Genomic DNA, 24,380 nt, shown 5'->3' on the forward strand with positions numbered 1-24,380 from the left:
CAAACCACAATTTACACTAGTACTTTCCTGTGATGTTCCCAGGAAATAAATAAGTTACAGCCTTGAAAATGTACCTGTTCATCAGCTTTATCTTTTCTTGGGTGTAGGATGGGAGAAAAGTAGTGTTACGCATATTTTTAGGATGGCATAAATGGCCACAATTTTCAATCTTTGATTGCTTCTGCATGATGCAGAAGTTTAATTCAAGACAAGTATGCATTGTCAAAGAACATCAGGTACAAGGCTTTGCCAATTAGGGCACAGATCACTGCCAGAGCCTTGATTGGACAAAATGTTCATATTTAAGTCCACAATATGATACAGTGAACATTAACAAAGTAAAAATAATGTTATATATATATATATATATATATATATATATATATATATATATATATATATATATATATATACATACATACATACACACACACATACACTGGTATATATATATATATATATATATATATATATATATATATATATATATATATATATATATATATATATATATATATATACATACATACATACACACATACATACACTGGTATATATATATATATATATATATATATATATATATATATATATATATATATATATATATATATATATATATATATATATATATATATATATATATATATATATATATATATATATATATATATATATATATCTCATTCATCCCTCTTAAAATCACAGCAAATACTTTGATTTAGTTAAAATTTGTGTTGAAATTACAAAGGTCCTCATGTTACAGGTTAATGTGAGTATGGTGGAGAAAAGGTGCACTACCTCTGGAGCGATGTAGTCTGGCGTTCCACAGAAGGTGCGAGTAGTAGATCCGCTAAAAATGTTCTCTTTACACATTCCAAAGTCAGTGATTTTTATGTGTCCCTCAGCATCCAGCATAACATTGTCCAGCTTCAGGTCCCTGTGTACAGAAAGGCAGTATGAGCAAGACGAGAACAGAGGACTAGAATACTACAACTATACTGTACTAACAGAACACAGAAGAGCAGTGTGTCACGGATCTCTACAAAAACACATAGCAACCTTTTAATATTTACAAGAAACTGAATAAATTCACATCACTATCAGAGTACAGTAGTGAATCATTACAATAGAAATTACAATAGAAACAAAACACATACACACAAATTACACTTGAAATATACTGTAGCGCAGGTTCACACTAGAAAAATGTATTCCAGAACTGTTCCAGATGCATTTCTCTGTGCACATTTCTAATACGATTTTGACTGTACTGGAGTCGGTAAGTTTTTGATGCATTTTTGATGTGTTTTACTGCTTTCCAGTACGGTCCATTGCAGGAAAAATTCAGCATGTTCTACTTTTTTTTTCCAGAACTGGAATGCCCTGGGATTGACCGCAGTGATGTGAACTATGCCATTGGAAAGCATATACAGTAAAACCTTGGTTTGAGAGTAACTTGGTTTGAGAGCGTTTTGCAAGACAAGCAAAATGTTTTAATACATTTTGCCTTGATATACAAGTGATGTCTTGATATAAGAGTAGCGTCATGTCACAACTGAGTATAAAAAAAGAAGAGGAGGAGCCTCATACACAAACGTGTGTATGTTTTTCGTCGAGAAAACTGTTGTGTATCTCGACGAGAAAAAAAGAGAACATGCTCTCTTTTTTCTCGTCGGGAGTCTCAATTTCCTCATCGTGTTTCTCGTTGGGCTGGTTTACGACGAGAAACATGTTCGTGTGTATGCTTAGAAACCCACGCATGCTCAGAATAAAGTATGAGACGGGAGCGCACCTTCAGGAAAAAGTAGCATTCGTAATGGAGATGGCACATTCGTCACGCTGTAACAGCCTGAAAAGCTTGAATCGTCTCTCACCAAACTTTTACTTAACACGCAGTAACATGAGATTAGCAAAAGCAGCCCCAAGGGTGGCGCCAGTGGAATCAAACTTCCCCTTTATAGTGCCGTTGTACAAGTTGTACGTCACCGCGTTTGAGAACGACGAGATTTTGTCAGTGTGTATGCAAAGAAAGCTTGACAAGAACCTCGTCGAGGAAAACGACGTTTCTTTTATGACGAGATTCTCGGTCGTGTGTACAAGGCCTAAGTGTAGCAATTTGGTCACATTTAACCCTCCTGGCGGTTGATTTTTTTGGCTAAGATCGGTAACCCCGAGTCACACTCGGGGTGGCTGTGCAGAGCCTGCAGCGCACGCTGGCTTACCTTCTCCTGGATCCAGCGATGTCACCGCGCTGTGTGAGCGAGTGGGACCTCGCTCGATTCACACAGTGCCTCTGTGTGCCGCCGATCTCCGTTTCCTGCGACGTTACGACGCACGGGAGCGGAGAACGGCGCCAAATTCAAAAACGTAAACAAACAATACATACACAGTATACTGTAATCTTATAGATTACAGTACTGTATGTAAAAAATACACACCCCCCTTGTCCCTAGTGGTCTGCCCAGTGTCATGCATGTTCTTTTATATAATAAAAACCTTTTTCTGCCTGCAAACTGTAGATTGTCCATAGCAACCAAAAGTGTCCCTTTATGTCAAAAATGGTTTTAGATCAGCTAGAAAACAGCGATAATAAATTATAATCACTTGCAGAATTGTGCGATAGCGATTTGTGGGGAAATTCGTCATAAAAAAATAAAAGTAATGACAGCAACAATTCTGCAACTGAGCAAATTTCAGTGATTTTGAGTTGATTACATTATTGAATAATTTTTATTAGAATTATATTATTATTTGTTATATTTATAATTATTTATATTATAATTTATAATTTTGTTTTTAAAAAAATTTCATACCCGGGATGCCTATTAGACTCTGGTTTGGTCAGATTTAAGTGAGTTATTCCTAAGAATTACAGGCCTACAGTATAAAACGCCAAATTTCCTTGCAAATAATGGTACCGCTTTCAGCATGTTTTTTCTGAAAGAATCATACCGCCAGGGAGGTTAATGAAGGTACAACATTTAGCAACTTATTGCTACACTTAGAGGTGCCTCTCTTCTCTTTTATACCCTGTAAAAAAAATGCTTTGATATACAAGTGCTTTGGATTACAAGCATGCTTCTGAAACTAATTATGCTCGCAAACCAAGGTTTTACTATAATCTACTTTCCATGCATTTTTGATACGGAAAAAAAAAAACGCAATGGACTGCATGTGGTTTGAACTGGCCCTTTAACTGAAAAATAATTTACCAAACACTCACTTTAAATTGATTCTCCAGTTTAAAGCAGAGTTCTGCCCAAAAATTGAACTTCCGCTTTTCGGAACCCTCCCCCTCCAGTATTTCATTTGGCACCTTTCAGGGGGGAGGGGGGAGCAGTTACCTGTGTAATACAGGTATTTTGCTCCAGCTTCCGGGCATAGATATCCGATCCACCAGCGGGTGTCTACACCTCTTCCGGTGCCTTCTATGTCCCCTTACTGTCTTCTGGGAGACACACAGGTTTCAGAAGACAGCAGGGACCAGTGGGATCACGCAGTGCGAGTAACGCATGCGCAGTAGTGATCCCCATACCGAAGATGGCGTCGGCAGCACCCGAGAGCCGAGTGATAGGTCAGCTTGGGGTGCTGACATCGCGGGCACCCTGGACAGGTAAGTGTCTCCTTATTTAAAAAGTCAGCAGCTGCAGTATTTGTAGCTGCTGACTTAAAAAAAATAAAAATAATAATAATTGGCAGAACTCCGCTTTAACTGTAACGTATCCAATCAAGTTATGAACCCTTAAAAATTTTAAATGAATGTTCAATATTAGGAATGAGTAAATCCATTTGTCAAAATGGATCAAGTCAAAACCTGGATGAAAAAGAAGTAAACTGGTAAAGTGGTCCAAAGGACCACCTAACACTTTACTCCTGGTTTAAGAGAGAATTCCTGATATTTATCAAATCAATAAATCAGGAATTAGCATACTTCCTTATAAGATGCTGTTTTGGATAGTAGACTTGATGTTGAGGGACTTTGCCACTGCTGTGCTCCATAGCAATATTGTGCCCGTTCACTTATCGAAATACTGGTCCAATAGTGAGGCAGCAAGGGCAAGAGAACACATACAATCCAAATGACCCTGGAAATATCTGCATAACAGAGCATCTGGACATTTTTGGTACCATAGTGTTAAAAGGGGTCATAAACCCTTACGTATGCTAACTGTAGGGAAAAATACTGGTGCAGTAGTTTTTCAAAGCATGCATGTGGAATCATACCTCCTTTATTGCAGTTGAAGTTGTTCTAAAGGCATTCTCTGCATTAATTAAAAAAGATAAATAAATGGCGTGCAGTCCCCCTCCCCAGCTCCCTCTTATAGGCTTAGTGGCTCTTTTGGTATTCTTCCTCCTTTTTGGCTCAGGCAAAGCAATGGGAGTCTTTTGCGACGGGGACGATTCTGAGTCACGCTCAGGAGCGAGCATGCACAGGTGCCCCCACATCAAGTGGCTTGCTATGGTGGGACCTTTGCAGAGGGAGGAGCCAGAAGCACCAGCTGGGTACCCTAGAAGAGGAGGACCGGGGCTGCTCTGTGCAAAACCTTTACACAGAGCAGGTAAGTAAAACATGATTTACAATCATTTTGAGATGATCGTAGTGGACTAAAAAATATGAATTTGGCTAATAAGATTTTACATTGAAGAAATTTACTATAAGGTTGATATATAATATTAGCCATGCTTGTCATTTATTATTATTTTATTTTTTTGTTAGATGCATTTTTCGAATTTTTTTGTCTGAAAAAAAGTTGGATTTGTTATTTTGTTTACATATCCTTGTATGTGTCCGTTTTTTCATGTTGGGAATCTGATATAAATTTGAGGGACCCTAATCAGTAATATATCCCTATATTATATTATAGTACTTAGGACATACCTGTAGATGATTCCCTTGTTGTGGAGGAAAAAGAGACCAATGGCAATCTCAGCAGCATAAAACCTACATAAAAACAAGAATAGTGAAGAACATGAATGTAACATGGATCTGACTCCATCCCCCCCCCCCCTCTTATCTCAACAGCCTCCACTTTTCTGGGAAGGCTTTCCTTTCTCCAAGATGTCAGGGGGTGTCTGTAGGAATATGTTCTTATTTAGTCAATGTATTTGAGAGTTCATATACTGATGTTGGATGGGAAGACCTGATTCACAGTCAGCATTCCAATTAATCTCAATGGTGTTCAGTAGGGTTGAGGTCAGGGTTCTGTACAGGCTTATGGAGGTCTTCTTTGCATTTGTCTTTTTGAAGCTTGCTATGTGCACATGGGCACAGTCATGGTGGAACAGTTCTTACCCAAACTTTTTCGACAAGGTGCACAATTGTCTAAAATGTCTTTGTATGCTGCTGCACTCCTGAACTTAATGTGGACGGTGTCCACATATATTTGGCCATATAGTTGTTGATGTGATGGCTAGAGGTCCAGTAACTGTTTGCCATAATATGTATATGTTTGTGATATTGATTCTGTAGGCAGTTGGCAATCATCCACAGCGACAATGCAGGTGGAAGAAGAAGTCGAGAGGAATCTAGTTCCTCTATGATTTCCTTGGTCACAAAGAGGCAGCATTTAATTGAATGCTGGCTTCCCATGTGACTCTGATGGTCATCTTGTGTCAGGCAGCGTCTAAGACCCTGGCTCTCCGGTTTGGCTTGCATTTCGCATGTGGCTAGAATAGGAACAGGTCACCCATCTGTTAGGGATAGTGCTTAGAATCAGAGAGGTTCCAGACGAGTAGGGAAAGTGCCTCCCCACTTAGGTACGGACTGGCCAGGCCACATTCTGCTCCCCGAGACAGACGTTGACACTAGCACACGTGATATATAATGCCAATACTGAACACTGTACATCGTGTGAGTGCACCTGGATAGGTTGTCTTCCCGCTGGGCTTGTTGTACATTAAATAACGTTTATTTTAGTACAGTTCTGTTCTAAAAACTGTATTCTGAGGGGTTTATTTACTAAAGCTAGAGAGTGGAAAATCAGGCTCACTTCTGCATAGAAACCAATCAGCTTCCAGGTTTTATTGCCAAAGCTTAATTGAACAAGCTGAGGTTAGAAGCCGATTGGTTTCTATGCCGCAGTGAGCTGGATTTTGTACTCTCCAGCTTTAGTAAATAAACCCCTTATTTTTTTCCTGCTGCTGCTCAACACTGCACCTGCAACTTCTAGTAAAACCTTCATGATGATTTTTCTATCGACCTTTAATCATGTGTTACTCAAACCATTTTTTTTTACATAAAACTGCGAAACAGTCAAGTTGCCAGGATACTTACATGGCATGGGGCTCCTTGAACTTGCCAACCTGTTGGATGTGATACATCAGGTCCCCGCCATTCACATATTCCATTACAAAATAAAGGCGATCCTAGAGATAGAATCACAATAATTTAGTCCACAGGTAATCTAAATATAGTGGATGCAGAAGAATGTACAATAATATTCTTCCAGATTATTCTTTTTAAGATATTAGTACAGTAATAAGTCTTTGTCATTTTTTTTATAATTTATTAACCTTTGTATGGTGGTTTGAACTGCTATATTGTGCTCTTTTTGAAGCCAAAAGATAAAGGAGCATTACATGTAAAGCATACCACAGTCTGAAATGTTGAATGAAGCTGTGTCAGGAAATGAGGCCTATCAAGCAAGGCCAAGACACGTTTCTCCACCATGGTACACTCCACATCATCATCCTGTATAATGACATCCTTCTTCAGAATTTTGATGGCATAGAGTTCATCAGATCCACGTCTCTCAGCCAACATGACCTGAAAAATTAGGAACACAAGTAGAATATAAAGAGAAATGAAAGCCCAATGGACACCATTTATCGGTGGAGGCTGGACACTGACTTTACTGCTGGAGCCTGGTCTAAGGAATCACCTCAAAATTAAATAAATAAAAAGTCCAAGATGCTAAAATAAAACCAGTTTGGTCTGCTATATTTTTAGTAAAAATACTAATTTTAGTTTTTATTTCAGAAGCTTAGTCTCCTAATGTTTTTAAAACATACTTTTGTAGTACATGTTTAAGGCCCCTTTCACACAGTCGGACCGTTACGGTCCGCCTGTCAGTTTTGTCGGAAGACCTGAACGGCCGCTCCATGCAATTCTATGGAGCATCAGATGTCAGCGGAGACATGTCCGCTGACATCCGACCCGATCCGATCCACCAAAATCAGACAGATGGCGATACTTCCCCATCCGTCCATGGCAGATTGGATCGGGTGAGATTTGATGAAAATTAACATGCTGTCCGTTTTTATCAGATCTCCCCATAGGAGACAGTGATGCAGCACAAGCCCCTCCCTGCTCAGTGAGCAGAGAGGGACTTTTCATCCGCCGGCTTAGCGGAGAGCAAAGGAGTGATCTCCCGCTGAGCTGGGGGAGCTGGCAGACTCCGTAGCGACGTGAGTCGCCTCATGTGAAAGAAGCCTCAGGCCTCGTACACACGACCGAACATGTCCGCTGAAATACGCAAATGCGCAAATACGGTGTGATAAAGTATTGCAACGACTGCCATTTTATTCACTAGGGTATAGTATAATGTTTGGAAGTTCTAAGTAATTTCCTAGCAAAACAAACCTGTTCCTGAAATGGTTAAGGGCCTGTGTCAATGGGCTCTTGTTCACTTTAGAACTACTTCTCCTCTCAAACAAGTCTGTGGAAAAGTAAAAGCAGTTGAATTGAACTGCACCTGCAAAGAATTCGGAAGTATTATGAGAAGTGTCTCAAACTGATCTTATGCCCATGTTCACATTGGGCCGATTTGGCATGTGATTTGACATTTCAAATCGCATGCCAAATCTGAGCCTATTGCCGGCAATGGCACAGTCCGAATAGGTGCCACGCCTCAAAGTCGGCGTTGCACCTATTCGGACTGTGCCATTGACGGCAATAAGCTCCCAAAAGATTCCCAAGCGTAGTTTCTGCACTACTTTAGATGACTTTGAGGACAATTTCAATAGACATCTGTGCATGAACCTGCACAGATGTCTGTCAAATCACTCCCGAAGTCAGACTGAAAAGCTGGTTCAGCTAAACTCACACGATTTCAAACTTGCCCCCAGTGGGAACCTAGACTCCATGAACACTGCATTTGCTCATTAACACAGGTCCTATTTCAGCTACATTTGTTTTTCAAGCATCAACATCTCTTTTTTTTAATTCTTCCAACAATAGTTATAATAATGTACCTGTGTATGTATATGCTACTCTGGCTTCTTACCATCCCATAGTTCAGGAGTGCCCAACCTTTTGAAGAGTGAGGACCACTTAAGCGACTTGGCAACCTGTCGCGGGCCACAATGAGCAGACTGGGTGGATGGCAGCCCACTCGCCTCTATAGAGCCCACTCTACTCTCAGCACACCAAATTTTCAAGTAATAGAAGTCTATGGCTCAGTACAGGTAACCTGCAGGTGCACTGATCTGCATCTGTGGATCAGTTTGAAAGCAGCCCAGTAACCATTGCAGAACACATATGCCCATATATACACTGTGATTTTAAAAATAAACTGACCTTTAATAACAGTATTTTATTATATTTTATTCCATCCCAGAGCAGGAGGTTGCAGGCCACAACAGAGGGCTCCACGGGCCACATGTGGCCCCCGGGCCACTGGTTGGGCACCCCTGCCATAGTTGAACATCTACAGTAACTTGTAAAAGTATTCATAGCCCTTGAAATATTCCGCATTTATAGTCTGACTTTTTCTAGTATATCTATTTATACAGTACGGATGTTGACTGAAGCCCCATACACACTATCAGTTTTCCTGATGGTTTTCTCTTCAGGTTTACCAAAACCATCTAATATGAGGTCAAACCTTAAGCGTTTCAATTTGAATGCAATCAGGCAGGTCCTTGTACTACATGGTTTTGGTAAACCTGAAGAAAAAACCAGCAGGAAAACTGTATGGGGAATTAGAGTGTCACATTACAATTTTTTTTTAGACCAATGTCAGATTATGACTAAAATACTAATTTTGGTTAGATTGATTCATTCACTCAAGAGCAATAACATTTTTATTTTATTGATTGTGCATTTCTTTACCTCTCACACCAAGAAACTTACACAAAAGCAAGAATGAGTTAATTAGTTTCTCTTTATGTTCATACCCATTAATTCACCGAGAGCTCACTAAATCTTCTGATCTATATTAATAGCAAAACAACTTTGCAGCTAGAGAATACAGAAAACAAGACTGAAGCCCTGTACACGCTCGGTTTTCTTGGCGGTAAAAAGTCCACCAAGAAAACTGAGGGGAAAGCCGAGAACCCGGGAATAAAACTGCCATGGAGCTTTGGCCTTGAATCCCGGCCACGTGTATGCTCCATCGGCACTGCCTCACAGTGTTTCCCATAGGTAAGTAGTAGATCTGGCGGGGAAAAAAATGCTGGGAATCCCAACGGGAAAATAGAGAACAGGTTCTCAATCTTCCTGCCGGGATTCCCGGCTGTTTTCCTGATGGGAAAACTACGAGGAAGCATACACACGTCCCGTTTTCCTGGCCAAAAGCTCTCCTGGTAGTTTTCCTGCCGGGAAAACCTGTCGCGTGTACAAGGCTATACACGTTGTGCTTTATTTTTTACAAACCACCAAAATCTTATGGAGTGCTACATAGTCTACCATCACAGTAATACGCATCTATGAGAGCTTCCTGATTCCAATGCTGCAAAAGGAGCCTAGGGATTTACTCTGAAGTCCTGAGAGGAGAGGCATTGGCTAAGGCAATGCAATGATTTAAAAAGTAAGATATATGCGCAACACGTTGCTATAAAAGGTAAGTAAGAATATTAACTGTCGATAACATATTTTAGCTTCTACTCACATTTCTAACAGTTAAAGATTGCAAAAACACATGTTTGACTTAAAACCTAAGCTTCTTTTGTTTTCCGAGTAAGATATACAGGCTAACTACCTGACACAATGATACTGAACATCCCCCTTTGTACCAATAATTATAAAGTATCTTTAGAACCCTGTAATTTTATGCAATAACTTACCATCTTTCCTTTTCATTTCCTCTCTTTCCTCCTCTACAATATTTCAGTTCTTTGCTCTCTGAATGTCACACCACACTATTTGCATCATAAATAAGTTGCTCCATTCTCAAGGTCATATTAACAGTAAGAAGCTTGTAGGGAGCAGATTTCTTATGCGGCAAAAAGGGCAGTCATTACTCATGACTCAATTTTGGTGAAACATTTGAAATGTATATATTGATTTATATGCATTTCAAAGCTATGGAATTATTTACATTTTACTAATCACTTTAGAATAATAAAATAAAAATCATGATTTGTATCATGCAATTTGAGAGTTTCCCTGTAATATTGTTATACCTGTTAATCCTACCAGTAGATCCATTTTTTTTTTCACTTTCTGGAATAGGGTGACCACACAGTTAGTTGTGTAGGGCACAGCACTGTTGTCACCCTGTGCTGTGGTCAGATTAGTCCTAAATGGAAATTTAGTTCTAACTAGACTAGGTAGGAGACAGTTAAAATCTAATTTCAACACATTTTTTTAAATGTATAGTTTTTTATGTTAATAAATATAGTTTTTATATTATTATATGCTTGTGTTATCAGTGCCTATAAAATCCTAGTCAACACCCCTTGACCTGTGACTATTGATGGGTCAGGAGGCATCAAGCAGCATTCACTTGGTCCCATTTTTTCGATTGAAGTATTCTGGATGATGGCACTTTGATATGTACCACTTATTAGTCTTAATTGAGGCCATACTCTAATGTTTTGTCTAACACTTTTTAAGCAGTTACATGAACAGATTTATTTTTTGTTGCCCTTACCACTAGCACAGCAGAAACTCAAACTGAATCCTCATTCTTCTGTCTCTGTATGGTTTCTGCTGTTTAATTGATGGAATAATGCCCTGTGAGCCTATAGATCATCCTCTTTGTCTCCAAACTACGGCCCTTGGGCTAGATGTGGCCCTTTGCTTGCCTTTATTTGGCCCTTGGGGCACTATTCCTCTCACCAATATTAGGCAATATTTCTCCCACTGGTACCAGGGATGGGGAACTAATTCTCCCACTGACACCAATTACATGGTACTATTCCTTCCACTGACACCAATGATGGAGCACTGTTCCTTCCACTAATACTAATGATGGGGCAATATTCCTCTGACACCAATGATGGGGCACTATTACTCCCACTGACACCATTGATGGGGCACTATTCCTCTCACTGACACAAATAATGGGGCACTATTCATCCCACTGACACCAGTGATATATATTTTTTTTACTTCCACTGACAACCAAGCCTATGACATTTACTCCCACTGTAGCTAGGACAATTTCCACTCCTAATGGCTACAGTCTGCCCCCTAAAGTTTGAAGGGCAGTAAACTGGCCCTTTGTTTTGAAAGTTTGGAGACCCCTGACCTAAACTGAACTGCTGGCACAGTAGTGCAATAATCTGAACTTCTCTTTTGGTCATAAAATCTAGGCGTATTGATGCAGAGCGGGCAAACTGTCACTTTTGGTCTGATTTTGAGGGACGGTCCCTGATTTGGAAAAAAAGTCCCCCTGTCCCTCTCTCCTCCTCATTTTCCCCTCATTTTAGTCTGATCTATATAGTTTTTTTTTTTAAATAATCTTTCAAAAAGTGTTTCCCCCGTGCTAAACATTTTATAAAATTTCTAAATGGCTGTATTTGTGAATTTCAAAAGTCAGTATAAAGGAATAGTAATGGTAAAAAAAACACACTGTTTAACTAATATTTTTTTTTGTATAATTCTCCTTTAAGAAGGGGTGGCAGGGCATGTGCCCTATGCCTACATACCTTTGCTAATAGGTGTCCCTCATTCCAATCTCAAAAAGTTGGGAGGTATGTTGTATGTCACATGGTTGTATTATTCTTATTTGGGTACACATGTATATTCCGGTTTTTATTTTAGGAAAGGAATTGAAAAAAAAACATGTTATCTAGAGATACAACCTACAGTATATTCACTGCTATCTACAAGCAGCTTCTAAATGATCAGTGCAACTGACTTCACACCCAGAAGCAAATAGAACTTATACTCACCTTTCCAAAACTTCCTTTGCCAAGTACCATAAGAAAATTGAAATCAGAGATGTGAAAGCGACTTGTTCCAAAAAAGCTCACGCGCTTAGAGTCTGTGGGACTTGGACTCTGGGCTGGGCCTCTTCTACATTTCTGCGTGAAAATAAGTGGAGAGATAACAATGAATTACCTTTGGCAGAAAATAAATGTGCTGAGCTTAAAGGGAAATGATATATGTGGGTTAGTGTTTCTGCACGGCAGCACTAGGGTTGGCCTTTCCAATCCCAACCATGGCACTACCTGCACAGAGTTTGCATGTTCTGCCTGTGCCTGCTTGGGTTTCCTCCCACACTTCGAAGACTTGCTGGAAGGTAATTGGATTCTGTCTTAATTTCCCCAGTATGTGTATGTTTGAATGTGAGTTATGGATGGTAGATTGTAAGTTCCTTGAGGGCAGGGACTAATGTAAATGTATAATAAATATGTAAAGTGCTGCGTAAGTTGAGAGCGCAATAAGAATAAATATATATATATATATATATATATATATATATATATATATATATATATATATATATATATATATATATATATATATATATACACACACACAGGGCTCAAAATTTCAAGCCCTGAGCTACTAGCCAGGCCTCAAGAGTTACTCGCCACCAGTTGCCCCACCTAATTCATACACTGCTCCACGCCTAATTGCGCCCCTAAACACGCCCTCATAGATTATCTCATGGAATGACACTGTTAAATGTTTTATGCAGAATCAAGTTACACAATTAAATATTACCAAAAACAACTTTAACAAAATGGGACAGGGCACTGGGGACAGACCAGAGGGACAGGGCACTGGGGGCAGACCAGAGGGACAGGGCACTAGAACTGGATCTCTTTCCCATTCTCTGGCTGTCTCCTCTGCAACTCCCATCCATCTATCCTCTCTCTCCCTCTCCTATTCATCTCATCATCAGGAGCCTGTGTGTGCAGGTCCATGCTTGCATGTCCCCACTTCCCCCTATTATTCAGGCTGGCAGTGAGGAGAGGAGCTGCAGCACAGCGGGAGGGAGTACAATCCAGCGCTGAGATCCACACAACTGCACAACCATTGACACCATAGCACAGCGCACATTGACACCACACAGCACACATTGAGACCAGTCTGCTCACAGTGCTTAGGCTGAACTGCTGGACACCTACATAGAGCACAAGGAGAAGAAAACTGCACAAACTGGAAGGCTGCCACTCTCATGTCAGGGCAACTTCCAGTGAGCGCTGCACTGCCTATCTGGGACACCCGGAGTGGTAATTTTCGCAATCCTCCACCTGACTCATTACTTCCTGCTCTCTGCTCTCCAGCTACATTGGTCAGGGGAGGGGGACAGGCTCAGAGAGGTCACACTGTTAGGTCCTATGGCTTAATGAGAATTGTAAGGAGAGCACCTGTGTACTGCTCTGCCTGTGTGCGGCTCACCAGACTACTTTTCCCGAGCATGCACCTTTCCTCTTCGGCCGCCAATCGCATCTGGGTTCTAAGTGTAGGCACAGATTGAAGGGACTTTGGTCATGCAGCCCTGTCATCACTCGCCCCCAGCTTAAATCCACTCGCCAAATGCTAGCAGGCGAGTGGAAATTTTGAGGGTGTGTGTGTGTATATATATATATATATATATATATATATATATATATATATATATATATATATATATATAAAATATATTATATTCTAGAATTTACAAAACCACTATACCATGGCAAAATTGTTCTTGTAAATTCTGGTGGTGGTCTTGTGATGGAGGTACATGGGGCCAAATCCTCAAAATCGTAGCCTAACTTAATTTTTCCCATTTAAGTTACACTGGCGGGAAATTTCTACCCAAGTGCCCGATCCACAAAGCACTTACCTAGAAATTTCACGCAGTGTAACCTAAATTCTCCCGGCAAAAGGCGGTCCTGTTATCCAGGGGGCGATGACAATTTAAATGAGGCGCGCTCCCGTGCCGGCCGTACTGCGCATGCTCGTGACGTCATTTTCCCGACGTGCATCGCGCAAAATTACGTTACGCCGGGCTTTGTGGATTGCGACGGGACAATAAAGTTGCGACGGGTTAAAAAAAAGATACGGCGAAAATAAAAAATCGAATTAAAAAAAAAATCGCGGCGATCGAAAAAAAGGTCTGTTTTTACAAGGTGTAAACAGTTTACACCTCGTAAAAGCAGCCCTAATTTTACGCATGCAAACGTAAACTTACGGAGAAAAAACAAAGCTGAAAAGCTTTGTGGATCTCCGCAAGTCCTCATTTGCATACGTGAAGCGGCATTTCGACGCGAAATGCCCCCAGCGGCAGATGCGGTACTGCATCCTAAGATCCGACAGTGTAAGTCTCTTACAGATGTCGGATCTTCTGCCTATCTTTGGAAAACTGCTTCTGAGGATCAGTTCCAAAGATAGGCACAGGGATTCGCAGGCGGAACAGCAGATCCGCCTGCGTATCCCTTTTGAGGATTTGGCCCAGTTTGCTTAGGGTCCAAGGCAGGTAGATGTATGAGTTCCTGCTGCTGATCTATCCATAATCTAAATATACTATGCATGTTTCATTTAGGAACAAACAGATGGATGGGTCAGATCTCAAACCAAGCTGTCTTTATAATGTCTTGGACCATGAGTAAGTGGTAGTGGTCAAGTGTGATCCACTCTATTCCTTTGACTGGGTACTCCTACTTTTTATTTGCGTTTATCTCCAAAATGCAAAAGAAAACTAATTTAGATCATGGTGCCGCCAGATAATTGGTTAGGCAAGAGCTATGGCTGTGCTGTTCTTGACATTAACCTCCCTGGCGGTATGATTCTTTCAGCTTTTTGGTGCTGAAAGCGGTACAATTGTTTTGCATGGAAATTTTGCATTTTATATTGTAGGCCTGTAATTTCTAAAAATAACTCACTTAAATCTGTCCAAACAAGAGTCTAGTAGACATCCCGGGTATGATAACGTTTGAAACACAAAATCATAAATTATAATATAATAAATAACTATAAATAATTATAACAAATAATTATATAATTATAATAAAAATTATTCAATAATGTAATTGAATGGAAAAAATAAACACTGAAAGTTGCAGAATTGTCGCTGTCACTTCCAGTGCTTGATGATGAATTTCCCCACAAATCACTATCGCTCAATTCTGCAAGTGATTCTAATTTATTATCGCTGTTTTCTAGCTGATCTAAAACCACTTTTGACATAAAGGGACACTTTTTGGTTGCTATGGACAATCTCCAGTTTCCAGGCAGAAAGAACAGTTTTTATAATATAAAACTGCATGCAGGACACTGGGCAGACCACTAGGGACAAAGGGGTTGTAATTATTTTATACAGTGCTGTAATCTGTAAGATTACAGTATACTGTATCTATATTTTTTTTTTAATTTTTTGAATTTGGCGCCAAACTCCGCCCCGTGCGTCGCGCCGCTCGGGAATGGAGCTCGGCACTCACCAGTGTGTGAATTGAGCGAGATGACAGCTCGCACACACAGTGTGGAGACATCGCAGGATCCAGGGACAAGGGGCCAGATTCACAGAGCAGATACGACGGCGTATCTCCTGATACGCCGTCGTATCTGTTGTTCTATCTATGCGACTGATTCATAGGATCAGTTACGCATAGATAGCCATAAGATCCGACAGGTGTAATTGTTTTACACTGTCGGATCTTAAGATACAATACCGCGGCCGCTGCTGGGGGGAGTTTTCGGGTATGCAAATTAGGAGTTACGGCGATTCACGACGGATTTTCGCGTTCGCTACAGTACGTCGCCACTAGTCTAGTTTCCCGTCGCAAAGTTAGTCGTCGTTTTTGGTGCCTTAACTTTACACAGCAATCGTATTGCTGTATAAAGTATGGCCGTCGTTCCCGCGTCGAAATTTAAAAAATAACGTCATTTGCGGAAGCAGTCCGGGAATACGGAATTACGCCACGCGCGTCGCTGTTCGAAAAAATGACGCCACTTCTCACAAAGCACAGCGGGAGTTCGGAAACAGAGCATGCGCGGTAGGTCCGGCGCTGGAGCGCGCCCAATTTAAATGGCACACGCCCATTTGAATTGGCCCGCCTTGCGCCGGCGTAGGTTTTTATCGCAAGTGCTTGGTGAATCAGGCACTTGCAATGAAAAATTGCGGCGGTGTAACGTATCTAGGATACGTTACGCCGCCGCGATTCTACGTGAATCTGGCCCAAGGTAAGTAACTTCCCCTGTATCCTGTAATGCAATCCCGAGTCTGGTTCGGGGTTACCGCTTTTGGTATGTAAAATTCACCCCGGGCATGACTCGGGAATACAGCCAGGGAGGTTAACAGAAAAAATAGGTTCCCTTTAACCGCTTCCCGACCGCCGCATGTAGATATACGTAGACCCCCCCCTCCCCCGCTACATGCGGCGGTCGGATTCCCTCGGGGAGCAATCCGGGACGACGGCGTGGCTATTCGTTTATAGCCGCTCCGTCGCGATCGCTCCCCGGAGCTGAAGTACGGGGAGAGCCGTATGTAAACACGGCTTCCCCGTGCTTCACTGTGGCGCTGCATCGATCGAGTCATCCCTTTTATAGGGAGACTTGATCGATGACGTCAGTCCTACAGCCACACCCCCCTACAGTTGTAAACACACACTAGGTGAACACTAAATCCTACAGCGCCCCCTGTGGTTAACTCCCAAATTGCAACTGTCATTTTCACAATAAACAATGCAATTTAAATGCATTTTTTGCTTTGAAAATGACAATGGTCCCAAAAATGTGTCAAAATTGTCCGAAGTGTCCGCCATAATGTCGCAGTCACGAAAAAAATTGCTGATCGCCGCCATTAATAGTAAAAAAAATAAATTAATAAAAATGCAATAAAACTATCCCCTATTTTGTAAACGCTATAAATTTTGCGCAAACCAATCGATAAACGCTTATTGCGATTTTTTTTTACCAAAAATAGGTAGAAGAATACGTATCGGCCTAAACTGAGAAAAAAAAATGTTATATATGTTTTTGGGGGATATTTATTATAGCAAAAAGTAAAAAATATTGAATTTTTTTTAAAATTGTCGCTCTATTTTTGTTTATAGCGCAAAAAATAAAAAACCGCAGAGGTGATCAAATACCACCAAAAGAAAGCTCTATTTGTGGGGAAAAAAGGACGCCAATTTTGTTTGGGAGCCACGTCGCACAACCGCGCAATTGTCTGTTAAAGCGACGCAGTGCCGAATTGTAAAAACCCCTTGGGTCATGTAGCAGCATATTGGTCCGGTCCTTAAGTGGTTAAGCTCATTTCACCTGGACCATGTGAAGCAAGAATAGACATTTTAGAATGTGACAACATTTATGACAGACAGTGATGCTAGCAAGTTTGTTATGTCCGAGTCCTAGAAATCTTACCCATTATAAGCAGGCCAGCATCACACTGTTCCAAATTTGCAGTAATTATTTTCTACAAATTCTCGTATCCAGAGACATATTAATATTATACAGTTTTGTAATAAAAAACAAATATTGGGTACCATATTTTTTACGTTCACAGTCACCTTTTGAAGAAATCATGATATTCAAAATGTTACTATATAAACTTTTTGAAAAATTCTATTACTAAAAAGATTAAAGCTCACTGATTTGTGATGAAAGCTCTTCCATGGTCTATTACCCCCCCACCATCAACAATCATACCATGCTTACATTTCCAAACCTACCTTTCCATGGGTAGGTATGATGTTCAGAAATCATACAGCTCTCCTTTCCATTATTCCCCATTTCATCATTAATTAACAATTCCTGTTTTTTAAACAAACTAGACGAATGCTGAAGTAGTTTCAGCCGACCTCAAACACCCACTGCTTGTTTCATTGGTTGCACCTCTAGAGTCATCATACATAGTTTAGCTGTCTTTAACGCCTAGCAGATATGTCTCTAAATGCAAATACATTTGTTAAGGCTGAGTTCACACTAGAGATCGCTGCGGCTCACAGCAGGAGTCCAGTGTGTCTCCATTCACCATTTCAGGTCTGATTTCAGCTCGAATTTTGGCTGATTTTGGTCCTGAAAGGTTCAATATTGAGTTGGCCCACCCTTTGCAGCTATAACAGCTTCAACTCTTCTGAGAAGGCTGTCCACAAGGTTTAGGAGTGTGTCTATGGGAATGTGACCATTCTTCCAGAAGCGCATTTGTGAGGTCAGGCACTGGTGGCCCGCAGTCTCCACTCTGGGGTTGTTTTTCAGGGGTTGGGCTTGGCCCCTTAGTTCCAGTGAAGGGAACTCTTAAGGCATCAGCATACCAAGACATTTTGGACAATTTCATGCTCCCAACTTTGTGGAACAGTTTGGGAATGACCCCTTCTTGTTCTAACATAATTGCACACCAGTGCACAAAGCAAGGTTCATAGAGACATGGATGAGCGGGTTTGGGGTGGAGGAGCTTGACTGGCCTGCACCTCAACCTGATAGAACAACTTTGGAATGAATTAGAATGGAGACTATGAGCCAAGCCTTCTCGTTCACATCAGTGCCTGACCTCAAAATGCATTTCTGGAAGAATGGTCAAACATTCCCATAATCCTTGTGGACAGCCTTCCCAGAAGAGCTGAAGCTGTTATAGCTGCAGAGAGTGGGCTAACTCAATATTCAACCCTACGGACTAAGGCTGGGAGACAATAAAGTTCATGTGCTTATAAAAGGTAGGTGTCCCAATACTTTGGGTAATATAGTGTAAATATGATCTTCTTTTGCACATAATCATACATTTGTGTATGCTTATAAGATGACAAATAAAAAAATAAAACTTTTTAGTTTTAAACCATCGTTGGCCTTTTTTTAAAAATCACCCCTTGCATGAAAAATGAGCAAGGGTCAAAGTTCTGAAGATCCAACCTAAAACACTACATATAACAGCATGACAGGGTGGATCAAAGTTGCATTACATTACAATTCTTCTTGCAGTTATACTATGTATGTGTTTAGGATGACCATATCCGCATACACTCACCGGCCACTTTATTAGGTACACCTGTTCATTTGTTTGGCAACACAAGTTGCGGTTTTTAGTTTTTGCACTATAAACAAAAATAGAGCGACAATTTTGAAAAAAAAAAAATGTTTCTTTTTCCTGTAAAAAATATCCCCCAAAAATATATATAAAAACAATTTTTTTTCTTAAGTTTAGGCCGATACGTATTCTACATATTTTTCGTAAAAAAAAACAAAACGCAATAAGCGTTTATTGATTGGTTTGCGCAAAAGTTATAGCGTTTACAAAATAGGGGAAAGTTATGGCATTTTTATTAATATATTTTTTTTACTAGTAATGGCGGCGATCAGCGATTTTCATCGGTACTGCGACACTATGGCGGACACTTCGGACACTTGACACATTTTTGGGACCACTGGCATTTTTATAGCGATCAGTGCTATAAAAATGCATTGATTACTATAAAAATGCCACTGGCAGGGGAGGAGTTAACACTAGGGGGCGAGGAAGGGGTTAAGTATGTTCCCTGGGTGTGTTCTAACCTATTGGCTGCTCGGCGAGATGATGTAGATATACGTGATCTCGCCCAGCAGAGCCGACCTGCCGCCGTAAAACTGCGGCGGCTGGTCGGCAAGCAGTTAAATGCCGCGGCTTACCTGAGTATTGTTGCGGACCATGTCCATCGACGGGGAAAAAGTCCTGCTCCCAACAATACTTTGTATTCTTTGCCACTCTTGCCAGAGTGGGTATAGCATACCTGGACAGGCCCACTCTCACTGACCTGGCAGCCAGGGTATTGCTCGAACTTGAAGGAAAAGTCTCTGCCACAGACCCTCCTGAAATGGACTCAGGGAAATGCCTCTGCCACAGGCCCTCTCTGTGATTGTGATTACGAGGATGATCCTCCTTGATAGAATTGCGCCTGGATCTCCTTCAGATAGTTTTCAGGTACCGACTGACAGGTGACCAGCCTCTCAGTGTCCGGCTACCTTGATCCCCGGTGGTTTGTCGAGACCCTATTGGATTGCCAGCCTCTCATTGGCTCTCCTCAGATGGACTCCCCACCGAACAGCTATCTCGCTTGGGATCTTCAGGATTGGGAACCCAGACTACTGGGCTCCCTGCCACAGCTTGAATGTTCCGGACTAACATGGTCCAGGAACACTGCATGGCACATGCACCCCAGCCCGAAAGGCCATTATGCCGGGGCGCCGTGATGCAGTCACCCTGTAGGTGCCGCACTCCTAAGAAGAACCCAGACTAATGGCGTCTGCCCCATAAATACCCTCCAGCATGCACAGCGAGGCCAAACCCTCCTGATAGGCTGCTGGGGAAGAGCACCCAAACCTCGACTCCACTGCTGCCACCCATCGCCCTGGGGTAGGAACTATACCCCAGTAACAATAGACAACCCACAGCACAGCCAAGCTGAGACAGAGACCCAATTTTGTACATAATAATTGGATCAGAGTCAGTTAACACTCTGATCCCTCTCTAAATTTAACTAGCATCTGTACTTTTTAAGTAACCAGGCGCTACACTAGCAAGGTGTACCTAATAAAGGGTCCGGTGTGTGTATGTATCTCCTAAAATATAAAGACTGTAAGGGTGCACAAATCTGTGATCCATCTAATATCTCAATGAACCACCTACAAAATAAAGTTGATTAAGTAATGCCAGCCTGAAAACATTTGCCTGCTAACCAGCCGGGGACTCAGTATTAGAAAACTGCTTTATGTAACAGGTTTGGAGCTTGACCTTTCCATATAATACAAGCACCAGAAACAGTGCGATTACAAATAGAACTAGAGATGCGTGTGCTGATTAGCCTACATTGAGCACCAATTATGGCATTGCATAACAATCTATTGTATATTTATTTTCTCTCATCTTCAACACTGTATCTGAAATCCAAGTTTCCATGTTGCAGGCTGGCAACTAGTTGCATAGCAACAGAGGCCGACTTGCAGAGAGAGAGAAAGCAATTGATAACACGTTTTGTCAATGGAGATTAACTTGTCCGCTTTGTCACAACTGCTGTACTTTTGGGAAGTGGGGATAATTACACAGGCACAGCTAGTAGTGAAGAAGTTTGTGGCCTGGAGGTACAGACACAGGTAGAGAAAGCAAAAAATTGTCAAAGTAATACTTTTAGTGGCAAAAAATATTATAAAGTACAAGTAATTGGACCTAAAAAGCTTTAGTGTGATTAGTGTGCATGTGCCACCTAGGTTTCTTACCTACACATGGTGAAGGGCTCCGTCCCCGCTGGGAGAAGACAATGAATATTGCTATTGGCTATAGCAGCCGCTAGCGATAGTCGCAAATAAAATCCGGCCGGCTGGTTGTACTCAAGTTGATCAATCAAGTTGGCATATTCAGCCTGCTTATACACTGTTCGAATCTTGTTCAGTTGCTGCTGAAACGGTTGAGATTCAAACTGTCTATAGCCGGCTTTAAAGTAATTGTAAAGTCTTGTTTAAAAAAAATAACAAACCTGTTACTGTATTTACCTCCTCTGTGGAGTTGGTTTTGCACAGAGCAGCCTGGATCCTCCTCTTCTTGGTTCCTCTTTGCTGCTCTTGTCCCCTCCCTAGGGTTGCCACCTTTTCTTCAAGCCAAACCGGAACACTTTAGGGGCTCACAGCAAAAAAATAAAATAAGGGGGGAGCGCTTTGGTGGTTTAAAGAGGAACTCTGATGCAAGGGGGTTTCTGCTCACCAAACCTCCCACTTACATCAGAGTTCCCCTTTAATTATGGTTCCCAAATACCCCCTTAAATCAGAGTCCATAGGGCATCCCTTACATATAAATGCCCGTACACACGATCGGATATTCCGATGGATGCGTTTTGTCTGATAATCTAACCGTCTGTATAATTGTTGTCGAAATTTCCGACAACAAATGTTGGCTGTGCATGCTCTCAAATTGTCCGACAACAAATATGTTCCGTCGGATTATCCGATCGTGTATACAAAAATCCATCGGACGGGGCTTTACATTTTTCCTGGTATTGCCCCGCACACACGATCAAAATTTGATGAAAAAAGTCAGATGGACTATTTCCATCGGGAATTCCAACCGTGTGTATGCCCCATCGGATATGTTCTCTTTTACTCCGATGGAATTCCGTCAGAATTCTGATGTGAGTTTGGCCAGGCAAAAGCTAGATCGTGTGTACAGAGCTTTAGTGTTTTGTTTCGTCTTAGCATATGTAAACATTAATTGTATGTGTAACATCAGCTGGCCATACATGGATCAAAATTCAGCCAGTTAAGCAGGGATGGTTTGAAAATCGATCCATACATGTGCCGGCTGGTTGTGCAGAATTCAATCTACTGCTTCTGTATAACTACCCTGTCAGGTTTTTTCCAATTGTCCAGTGTTGCCGGCTATAGTCTGCCGCATTGTTCTGTGTATTCTGACATTGGGGAAGTCTTCTCGCTCATAACTTACAATAACTCAGTGGGAAGGATTCCCCCATCCATCTCACAAGGGTTTGATGGGTAAATAGGGTCCTCTACTAGCTCATGCTCATTTTCAAAGGATTTCCAAAAGCCAATAAAGAATCTGGTCTTTTTTTGTTCAACCCACGGCAAAAAAGTATGGGCTGCATAAGACTTGGATATTGTGTTGTTGTTTCAGTGTGTGTGTGTGTTTATACACATAAATATATAGAATATCTTAGGGCAAATACACTGAAAAACATGTTAGTACTTTAAACTGCGGAAAAAATCTTCATATTCCTGTACAAACTTGCTCAATGAAGCAGAATCTGATTAAAAAAAATTATATCAGCATTTGCGAAACACATTAATGAAAGAGCACCCTTGCCATCTAGTGGAAACAATCAAGGAATACATACCCAATATGAGATTAACAATTTGAGGTGTTTTGCTAAAGGAATACTCAATTCAGTGAGCTCCATGTCAGGTACATGATCGTACAATCTATACCAGCATTTATACAACCTTTTTACCCCAGAAAAACTCTTTAAATAATTTTAAGTTTCCTAAACTCTTGAGGCTTGCTGTAATTTCCTATTGCTTACTATGTAGCATTGTTGGTTCTTCTCATGCTTATGCCTCTGTACATGCAACTGCATTGACTTTTTTTGTTATTTCTATTTTGGATGTTGCATCTGACTGTCCTAACTGGTCTGTTATATTCCTGATGTCTTTTGTTTTTCTCAATAAACAAATTTAACAAGAAATAATTCTAAGGTCTTAGGGCTCTTTCACACAGGGCGGATCAATGATGATCCGCCCCGTGAACCTCTGCTTGCTCAGCGGGGATCGCTCCGCTGATCCCCACTGAGCCGTCGGATGACAGGGTGGTCCCTGCACAGTACCCTGTCTTTTCTTCGTTCTCCCTTATGGGGGGATCGGATGAACACGGACTGTAGGGTTTTCCTCCGTCTGCAGAATCGGAGGATTGCGGAGCCGGGTGAGATCATGTTCATCCGCTGACACCCGCAATCTCATAGGGACCAATGTATGTCCCTTTTTCATCCATACACGGATGGATGAATAAGCAGACATACGGTCCGCCCATGTGAAAGAACCCTTAGAGAAGCCTTGTTACAATTCAATTCTTCAGAGGTCAGTGGGAAGAATGCTTTCTCTTATCTTTGCTCTGAAATAGAAGCCTATCAAAAAGAAAGTCTTCAGACTGGGAAAAAAATAACACAATCTTTTCTTGCAAGATGTAGTCTGCTTATCTCTCCCCCAGAAATTGCACCCTATCCAAACAGGCTTAAAAGCAGTGCTGTAAATGTGTGATTTTTTTTGTTTTCAAGAAAATAAAATTAATTTCTAAGTTCCAGATGCAATATGCCTGCTCATTACCTCATAAATTGTGGCATGGGCAAAAGGCTTCATTGCTGTGGTGCAAATCTATAACATTGTTTAATGTGCAATATCCTTCACTTACTTAGAAATGGCAGCCTGTCCATCAAGGATTAAAAGCTGTGCTGCAAATCTGGAAAATGTTTACATTTTTAGTTTGTGAAAAAAGAGCCATTTTTTTTCATTGCAAGATGCAACCTCCTTGCTCTCTCTCTCAGAAATAGCTGCCATTCCAAAGAGGCTTAAAAGCTGTGCTGCAAATCTGTAATCTTGTATCTTTGCAATATGTCGGTCCTATCCCTCCAAAACTGCAGCCTGACAAAAAATGGATTAATAGCTGTTGTGCAATTGGCTGAATTTTTACGTCTTCAGTACCCAAAAAGAGACAGCAGTTTTTTTATTTCCAGAAGCAATCTGATTGCTCTCTCCCTCTGAAATGACTGCCTATTAAAAAGGATGTAAGGCTGTACTGCAAATCCGTACA

The 24,380-nt window shown here is 41.1% G+C and overlaps 1 protein-coding gene across 1 annotated transcript in view; it reads right to left on the bottom strand.

The window, feature by feature from the left end:
• PRKCG (protein kinase C gamma) overlaps window positions 1-24,380 on the bottom strand; it is a 462,939-nt gene that overhangs the window by 14,127 nt on the left and 424,432 nt on the right. Inside the window, exons 10-14 of the mRNA XM_040325670.1 lie at window positions 12,064-12,195; window positions 6,596-6,769; window positions 6,278-6,369; window positions 4,883-4,945; window positions 802-940 (exon numbers count right to left, since the gene is read on the bottom strand). Of these exons, the coding sequence (XP_040181604.1) occupies window positions 802-940; window positions 4,883-4,945; window positions 6,278-6,369; window positions 6,596-6,769; window positions 12,064-12,195 (600 nt within the window). The remainder of the gene's footprint in view (window positions 1-801; window positions 941-4,882; window positions 4,946-6,277; window positions 6,370-6,595; window positions 6,770-12,063; window positions 12,196-24,380) is intronic.

Source organism: Rana temporaria, chromosome 10, assembly GCF_905171775.1.
Source record: "Rana temporaria chromosome 10, aRanTem1.1, whole genome shotgun sequence".
Taxonomy (NCBI): Eukaryota; Metazoa; Chordata; class Amphibia; order Anura; family Ranidae; genus Rana; species Rana temporaria.